Raw genomic sequence first — 9,270 nt, 5'->3', positions numbered from 1 at the left:
GACTTCTGATTTCTTGTGTCCAGTCACTGAGATCTTTGTATTTGCTCTGATTTTTGTTTCCTGGATTCCCAGAATCAATTCAATGAGTCTCCCATTTCTTTGAAGCCAATTGGAGTTGGGCTCCTTTCAGTTTCGATTCAGACTTGGTTCTAGATCCTTCACTCCCAGACACAAACAGAGGCACCCATTGATTTCAGCACCATTATGTGTGAAACCCTTTATTCTTTACTGAGAATAGGGTGTGCAGACCACAAAATGCAGTTCATCACCATCCTGGGCAGGAGTGCCCTAAGTGTGAGTGAGGGTGTGTTAGGAGTGGCCTTACTGATTCCTGAATCACTCCCAGCATTTACACTGCCTGTGCCGGGCCAATCCTGTCATTTCCTCGATCAAAGACCGAGAAATACAGCCTCAGGAAGACGTCACCCAGGACCCAGGTCTCTGTAGATGTACTCTCTTGGTTCTCTCTAAAGCTAATATAGCAGCTGCCACTAGAATCCTGGGGAGTCAGAGACACACACCAGTCAGCCTGAGCCCTTACATGCAACTCCCACTAATATCCAGACCCAGCACACTTCTTGGTTTTATTTCCCTCTTCTGGTATGTATCAAGTAGTTTTATGAGCTTCAGGGCATGTGAGAGTTCATCCAAAGCCAAAAATGGCCCATACATGTGGCTGCCATGAGGAAGGGTGTGGTGAGTGGAGGACTGGGGTTGGGGAAACACTGTAATGATAAAAAGCAAAGTCCTATTGTAGAGAGTAAGGAACTATATTCAATATCCAGTGATAAACCCCATGAAAAAGAATAAGAAAAAGAATATATATTTTTATGTGTATAACTGAGTCACATTGCTGTGCAGCAGAACTTAAGGCGACACTGAAGATCAGCCACACTTCAATACAATTTTTAGAAAAGAACAAGAGTGTCCCCTGGTTCTCCTCACTCCCTGTTTCTTTCCTCCTGACTCCTGCTCCTTGTTTTCTCTACCAAGAATGCAGGTCCCCCTCTGGCATCACCACAATCCCCACAATTCCTCTGTATTAAAAATCTATTTTTTTATTGCAGTATAGCTGATTAACAATATTCTGGGTTTCAGGTGGACAAAAAACCGACTCAATTGTATGTATCTACGTATCCTGTTCCCAAAGTTACCCCTCCCATCCAGGCTGTCATATAACTGAGTGGAGTTCCCTGTGCTACACAGTCACTCATTGTTGGTTATCCATCTTAAATATAGCAGTGGACAGAGCACGTTCTTGAAGACTTCACTCAGGAACTGTGGAAAACCTCCTTCGGCCCACACTCACCCTCTTTGGCCACTACAGGATTGGTTGGGTAACTCACTCTGGTTCCCCATTCCCACCGGTCAGTCCGTAGCCCTCATCACCCTTAGTAAGTCCCCAGTGCCCCAGTGCAGAGCACCTTGGGATGCCATTTGCATGGAGTCCAGTGCAGTGTTACCTAGAACCAAGCAACCCTCCATACGGCTCCATGAGTTTCTGATTTTAGAACTCCTGAGATTCCCTCTGTTCCTCAAAGCCTTCTTTGAGCCCATCAGCCTGCTATGTACTCCCACAGGGGGCTGATATGAAGCCTCCACCCTGTGCCAGGGTGAGCAGTCACTGTGCGCCCTTTATTCACCTTCGTATCCAACATCCCCACAGAGGGGTCAGGTGCCCCAGTTCACAAAGGGGACACCTGGCCAGAGCAAGGGGAAGAAGCAACCGAGATCTAGGGTGACCATGTAATTTATCATCCAAAGCAGGAAAGCTTTGAAAAGGGATGGGAGACTGTTAATTTATGATGGGACATCACACTGGGATTGTCCCCAGCCATTCACCTTGTAACATGGCCTATTTCAGGGACTGCTAGTGCTGACTTTCATGTTCATGCACCTAAGGGTTCAGATTGAAATGAAACTCTCTGAGGACTGAGGACCTCAGTGTTCCCCTCTCCTTGTGACTCCCACCATGCCAGCATGGTGTGGCATCTCCACATTTATTTCAGGATGATCAGTGTCCCAGACGGCCCTTTACTCCCAAGTAGTTGGTTCTGTGGGAGGCACTGGCCCAGCCACAAGGCTCAGTAGCATCTGCAATGGTGTGACATGGCCTGCAGAGGGCGCCCTCCTCCCAGCAGCAGCCCAGGGGATCCTGCAAGCTCCAGTTTGAGAACCAACCCTCAGTATTGTCCCCTCACCTTGATGGTGTAGGCTTGAGCTGGCAGTGGGTATTTGATGCCGTTGATGGTGAAGTTAATAAAGGGCAGGGTGTTGACCGCAGAACATGAAACATAGTGCTATTAGAGAGAGAGGGAGAAAGGTTGGCCCTGGAGATCCTTGATGTGTGTGGAGACTGGGAGTGACCCTGGGGCATGACCTTTCACCTTGGTGGCGCCGAAGAGTCTCAGGATGTTATCGACCAGTCTTCTTGGACCAAGGATCAGTGATGTCCCAGTGTCCACAAAGGCCTCACAGCCGCCATTACAAGCAATAACCCGGCTGTTAATGGAGATGCTGAGAGACAGTGGAACAAAGTGGGCATCGAGGTCACTCTGAGTCTCCCCAGAGCTGCCCCCTTCCTGACTGTCTCCTAAACAGCCCTTTGTCTCTTGTCCTGACTCTCTTCATCTGCTCTCGACACGGCACCTCCCTTGACATCCTTGAATGCAGTTCTTGAATACACCAGGATGTTTTGTTCCTTGACACAAGCTGGTCTTCCTTCCTAAAAGTCTCCCCTCCCCTTTGACTAGAAAATTTCTTCTCATCTTGCAGATTCCAGCTTAATTGTACTGTTTACAAGGAAGAGTTTCCCCAGGTGTTTATCAGTCTCCTTTCTTGGTCACTCTCTGTAGACCCTTCCGCACATCTAGCATGTACCAAAGTCATAATTCACTAAGTGTGTGTGTCATTTCTGTGCATCTGCCTTCTTAAATGTGAGGGCAAGTTTTATTCTCATTGCCTGAGATTCACAGGGGCAGCAGATTCTCATAGTAGGGGAAAGAGGGGCTCCTCTGGGAGAGGGTGTCTCCCAGCACTGCTCCTACAACCAGCTCAGACCCTGAGACCCTGGCCAGGAAATATATGACTAGCCCACAGAAACTCCAAAGGACAGGTCAGCTTTTGTCTGAGCATATCACACAGAATCCTATCAGTTATTGCCTCTTATCCTCAGGTCACTCCTGGATCCCACCTTTCTGATTCTCTCAGTTATAGCCCCTGCCCCACTCTGTGCCCAGGGATGTGAGGAGTCTTTTTTATTTGTTGCTTTAACATCTTAAGACTTCAGCCAACCTCTCTCCACTGCTGGGTAGCTTCTCTATAAGGATACCAGTTTTCCCCATTTGCTCAGGACTTTCCCTGATTTTAAACTGACATTTATCTGTACTGAGAATTTCCTTGGTACCAGGTAGCCCTGGACATTTGGTCATCATATCATAACTCTGTTCAGGCTGGTAAAACCTTCCCTATACCTGTCACCACATTATAGAGTCCTCTGACTGTGCTCCCCACCTCACAGGGCAGTGGGTTTAGTGCTCTCCCAGCTGCACAGACCTCTCTGGACCCTGTGAGGACCCTGGGCAGAGCCCTGGTCAGGAGGCCTGGGGATTATGAACCCATGGGCTGTTTGTGTACCTATGTGCTTGTGTGTTTATTTGTATATGTGCTTGTATGTATCTCTGTGTGTGCTTCTGTATCTCTGACTAGCTATGCATGTTTATAGGTGTCTATGTGTATGTTTATATGTGTCTGCTTGTTTTTTCCATGTGTCTGTGTGTCTGTCTGTGTCATTGTGGGTGGTGTTTATGTCTCTGTGACTATTTGTCTGAGAATGCATTTGTGTGTGTCTTCCTGTGTCCATGTACAGAATTGGGAGCATCCCTTGGGCTGACTGTCAGAAGGAGAGGCTTACCGGTCCATGTGTACATGCCAGTCGTTTGCTTGAGTCAATGGTACCCAGTTGAGCGATCCCTGGTAGTAGGATTTATCTACCCCACCAAACATCACCACACTGCCCTCCGGCTTGCTTCTGTAGAGAGAAGACAGCACTGTCTGAGAGATTTGCTTCTCCACCCATCAAGGCCCTAATAAGGTCCTCATCGACAGATGCAGAAATCGAGTCTCGGAGCAATTGAGAACCAGACTGAGGTCAGTTACTGGCTAATGAGTGGCACAGAGGAGGGTAGAACCTGAGTAACCTGGATGGGTTCCACCCACTATATCCTCTGAAGATGCCCTGGACCTCCTGTGACCTGAGTGCTCAGACACCCTCAGAGGACAGGGTGCTAAAGCATTCTGTCTTTCCCCTTGTCCACTTTGTCATTTTTCAGGAAAATCAAGGCCTGGGAGTGCTAAGGGTGTGGGATCAGGTCACCCAGATTTGGCTCCACTGGCCTCTGACCTCTACTGTCCAAAGGGCCCCACACTCAGAAGGGACACCACCTCTGCTCTCCCTGTCTTGAAATGCCTAATATTTCTTGAACAAGGGGTCCCACACTTTTGTTTTATGTCCCACACTTTCCTTTTTCACTGGCTCTTGCAAATTGCTAGCTGGTCCTGGGCTCGCAGTGAAATGCTAATGAGGAAGGAAAGATACCCACCATCCTTCTCCTTCCTTATCAAATTCATAAGCAAATCCTAATGCCTTTTCCTTCAACTTGTTTCCTGTTGCCTTCCATTAGTCTCCCTCCTCACTCATCCCCCTAGACCAAGTTACAGATCTTGAGCACAGGAGCAGGGTTATGTTCCAATAAAACGTTATTTATAAAAGCCAGTGTTGATGCCAGGTAGAGCCCTGGGGCCATAGTTATCTTGGATTAGATTATCTCTCAGGATACTTCTTTATCAAGTGTTCTATAAATTTTCTACAACTGAAAGCAAATTACAGCTAATTTGGAGAAATGGATTGTCCATCTCAGACTTTCTTGCTCAGGTAGAAGGCAAAAACCGGCTCAGAAATGGCACCTTGATTCATCAGGTTGTCAAAGATGGGGGGGGTGTCTCCGCTGAAAGATAAGTCGGGGTAGTTCAAGCCCAAGATGCCATCAATAGACCTTCCCTCAAACCCGGAATGTTCCATGCTTAGACCAAATGCCTGGTCAGTACTTACAAGGTCCCCAATCTGTGTGAGAGAAGAGTGATCCCACTTACAGATACATGAACTGGGGATAGGACTAGGCTGGGGTGCATTGCCATTAGATCCTCAGAGAAGAATTGAGGCTGGGCTGTGTGTTCAGTGGACCTCAGGCAGTTATACCAAGCTGGGAGGGGATTTGGGTTTCATTTGTGAGAGGCTGTGAATTTTAAAACATCTGCCTCTCTGAAGAACACCACCTGAGTGAGTCAAATTGGCCTCCTGGCTTCTATACAGGTGGGGCAACCAAAAGCCAGGTCAGGGCCCATCGGTGCCCCCTTGTGGACAAAAGGAGTCGAGAGCAAGGCACCCTTTTCTTTGGCATCACTGTGACCTAATGACAGGAATGGACTGCATTCTTGTAAGGTACTGTGGATTCTGCATCTGTCCAGGAAGACAGAAGCCAAAAACACATTCTTACTTGCAGGGATCTATGAAATTCCTGCCTGGGGATTGACTTTTGGGGATATGTGTGTCTTTGTGTGAGTGTGTATGAGAGAGAAAGAGAGAGGGGGAAACTACTCAAGTACTTTGGGGGAAGCAGGCCATAAGTTTTGTTGGACTCTCAAAGGCCCCCTAGAGTGAGAACTCATTTATCAGACCCCCTAGCTTCTCAGGCCTCCAGTTTCCCAGTCTGGATACCTGAAGCCCTTGAATACCCCGAGGGTCCCCAGATCAGTTTTATCCTGTCCCCAAACACCCCACAGCAACTTCAGTCCTGAAAAGCCAGCCGAGCTCCACTGTTTACCACATGCTTGTGCTCAGCAAGGCCCTTGCTGTCTGCACCTTAGTTTCCTCATATGTCTCATGAGCTAATCAGAGTAACTGCTGTGTGGGGTTGTTTCAGGACTAAACCACTTATCACCTGAAAGTGCCTGGAACAGTCTGAGAATATAAAAGTGGGTGCTTGTCCCAGCAAAATGAACCTCGAACTGCTCATGGGCAGGGAAGCTGCAAGTCCCCATCTCAAGCCTTTTTCTGGGTTAGCTAATCTGTGCGCTCGTGTGTCACCACAGACACTGCCTCCCAGGGACAGGATCCTGTGGGTAAGATGGCCAATATCTACAGGAGTTAGGCTAGGAAGGGTCCTGCCATAAGGGCCTGCATCTGTTTTGGAAGCAGTGGTCACTCCATAGCCAGTCCTGACTCAGCATTTGTTACAGTCTTACCCGAACGGTGTCATAAACAACTCCCCTCATTCTCCCAACACTGTATTCGAGGCTGAATTTCCTGTAGGTAGGGCAGAAGGTGGAAGACTCACGATGTCTGAACAATACCTGTGAAGCTGCAGACAAAAGAGCTAAGTGCCATCAGGTGCCAAGTGTGCAAAACAGGGTGGCAGGGCAACGGAATTATGGTCTGGGTATGGGGTGTCTGTACTCACAACAGAATTGGCTGGAGCAAAACATGGAAGGCACCCACAAGTCAGATGAACCTGTGTCAAAGACAACCCGGAATTCCTGAGGGGGTGTTCCAATGGTGATGTTACCCACATACAACATCTGCAGGGAAAAGGAGGTAGTAGGTAAGTGCAGAACTGGGTACCATCTATTCTCACACTCATGCCTCCCTCTGGAGGTCACATATCTCTTGAGATCACTTTCTAACCACCGTGCAGCTCACTGGCATTGGTCACAGAGGTGCCTGCATTTGATATATTTTTCCTGTGCTGCATGGTATGCAGGATATTGACTCTATGACCAGGTGTTGAAGTGGTACCTCCTGCTTTGCAAGCGCAGAGGCATAACCACTGGACCTCCAGGACCACTAGACACCCAGGGAAGACCTGGTGCCTTCATTTGAGAAGCTCTGTAGTCTCTTCAAACCCAGCCTTAACACCCCCTTCCCCAGGACGCCCTTCTTGATCAACCTCAGCCACTCCCTCTGAACTCAGAACACATCCAATCAACACCACACAGGTGACCTTTTCATTTTACATCTATTTACTAATATCCCTATCTCTCAGGCTGGCATGAGCATTCTTGAAGACTAAATAAGCCCTTTCTCTAATCTAAAAACAGTAACCACAGTGTTATATACTTATGGCCTTACACAGAATACGGGTTCAGTATCTTTTTACAACTGTGGTTCTTGTATCTGTGGAAATTGATTTCCTCTGCCTGGGGATTCACAATTACTTTGCCATTGATTCTACCATTTAATCAGTGACGGTTCCCTCTTCATCTGTAACTGACTGACTCACTTATTTCAGAAGGAACAATCTCCCTCAAACTAATGACACATCTTTGACACAGAAATGGATATTTACCTGCCACTTGGTAATGGCCGGGCCCATCACAAAACCAACAGTTGAGGATGAGAGTGCATTTTCCTCTAGGTAGGGTCCCTGTTTTCCAGTGTTTCTGCCTCCTGCAGGAACCCCAACCCCAACCTCCCACCTGGCACCTCCAGATGAGCCCTGGTGCTAGGCCTAAGCACCAGGGGGCGCTGTGGAGCACCATCCTCTGAAAATACTCACATCCTTGAAGTTTCTCAGGGGGTGAGTAGTTATATTTGAGCCAGGAGAAGAAGTTAGGTGCAGTCTGTAAGCATGTTTCTTCAGGAAATTGTTCAGCATGTTTTTTTGACTGCGGGATTTTCTCATGATCTGCACTCTTGTTAGAGGTATTCTTTACGGAGTATTTGACAAAGAAAACAAAGAAGAAGCTACAATTAGCTGTCAGTGTTCAGGTAAAACTGTCATTGTAATGGCCCTGTGTATTTTCTAATCATTTTTATGAGGCACATTATTATCGAATTTTATGCATATACCATAGCAAGGACATAGGTTTGATTAAAGTTTCTGTCCTACAATCCAGGATAAGCCACATGACCATGTGGTGTCTCAGTTTCCCCCTCGGTAAAATGGTGGAATGTAGCAATACAAACCCTCCAAATAGAATATCTTGGGGATAAGTGAAGTGTTGGATATAAGGTACCTGATAAATAGGAAGTCTCAACAATGACAGCCATTACTATTACTGTTGCCATCCCACTGTATCCTTCTCACAGAACCTCAAAGAGGGAGTTAGAAGGGGGACTCTTATGCTCTTTTACAAGGGAGCAATTTGAAATGCAAGAGGTTACTGAGTTGCTGTGGTCACAATGCTTATCAGATATAAAATTGTATATCACAGTGTATCTTTCTCCAAGTTGAAAGAGAAGAGGGAGTTGAAAGAAGAATCCAAGAGATAGGGAATAAGTAAGGGAAATTAGGAGGCTCAAGAAGGAAGGATGAGTCACATTAAAAATTGACAGAAAACAACACAGAGAGATATACACTCACAGAGAATTCCAAAGAGATGGCGAGGAAAATAATAATGATAGAGAGATGCAGACATAGTCATATACACACTGAAGTAGACAGGGAACAAAGAGGACATGTTAAATAAAATGTAGAAAAGTGCTATTCCACAGGACCACACATACATCTGCATAGACTGTGCACTGAACAGTTGTAAGGAGTTGCATTTTCAGTTGGTCATGACTGGACCCCAAGAGTTGTGCAACCATGCAAATCTACACCAAAAACCTTGGGCTCCACAGTTCCTAAAGCAAGGTACTTATCAATAAGTAAGGGTTGAACTTTAAGACTGTCAGGGAAATAGTCCATTCCCATCTAAACCTGATGGGTGGAAGAATAATCAGATGAAAAGAAAAATCCGACACAGGAAGATGATGCAGCTTATAGTCCCCATACTTACTTGACTATGCACTCTGAGAAGGCCACCAGCCCAAGGAGCACAAGCAACTTCATGCTTCTTTCCTGGCTCCAAGTACTCAGGGAAGTTCGGGTTCTTAGCATGTAGTGGTGACCAGGAGCCCCTAGTTATATATGCTCTGACCTACCCTCGTTTTCCCGTTTATGCCACTAATAGATCTGATAAAAACACAAAGCTTTTGATAAAATCTTTACCTTCATCAGTGTCCTTGGCAAGTGGACTTTGAAGCTTCTCAGAACACAAACAATTGAACTGTAATCTCTTACTTGAAACTTGGCTGGAAAATCTAACTGATCTGCATGAATAGCTAAGGAGATGGAGAACCTTGCCTACTTCTAGAGAAAACTGATAAGAACATCAGGAAAATGGTAATTAGGGGCCATAATGAACATTCATGGTTTCATGTCATCTTCC

At 46.5% G+C, this 9,270-nt stretch overlaps 1 protein-coding gene across 1 annotated transcript; it reads right to left on the bottom strand.

Annotated features, from left to right (window-relative positions):
• Positions 1–349: 349 nt before the first annotated feature.
• Positions 350–8,891, bottom strand: LOC133066285 (pregnancy-associated glycoprotein 1-like). The gene is made up of 8 exons (XM_061157204.1): positions 8,839–8,891; positions 7,614–7,764; positions 6,519–6,636; positions 6,304–6,419; positions 4,926–5,122; positions 2,388–2,517; positions 2,202–2,300; positions 350–499 (listed from the first exon to the last, which is right to left on the bottom strand). Exons 1-8 carry the CDS (start codon positions 8,889–8,891, stop codon positions 350–352), a joined length of 1,014 nt encoding a protein of 337 aa, XP_061013187.1.
• Between the last annotated feature and the right edge of the window lie 379 nt (positions 8,892–9,270).

The sequence above is a fragment of the Dama dama genome, chromosome 2 (assembly GCF_033118175.1).
Source record: "Dama dama isolate Ldn47 chromosome 2, ASM3311817v1, whole genome shotgun sequence".
Classification (NCBI taxonomy): Eukaryota; Metazoa; Chordata; class Mammalia; order Artiodactyla; family Cervidae; genus Dama; species Dama dama.
This window is presented reverse-complemented; position numbering and strand designations above follow the sequence as displayed.

Bases quoted from the DNA above. Each gene is read 5' to 3' on its own strand.
- LOC133066285 (XM_061157204.1), bottom strand. From the start codon at position 8,891: ATGAAGTTGCTTGTGCTCCTTGGGCTGGTGGCCTTCTCAGAGTGCATA. The intron at 6,637-7,613 runs GTGAGTATTTTC...TTTTCCCTGCAG, and splicing joins CCCTGAGAAACTTCAAGGAT to ATGTTGTATGTGGGTAACAT. The intron at 2,301-2,387 runs GTGAAAGGTCAT...TCTCTCTAATAG, and splicing joins GACTCTTCGGCGCCACCAAG to CACTATGTTTCATGTTCTGC.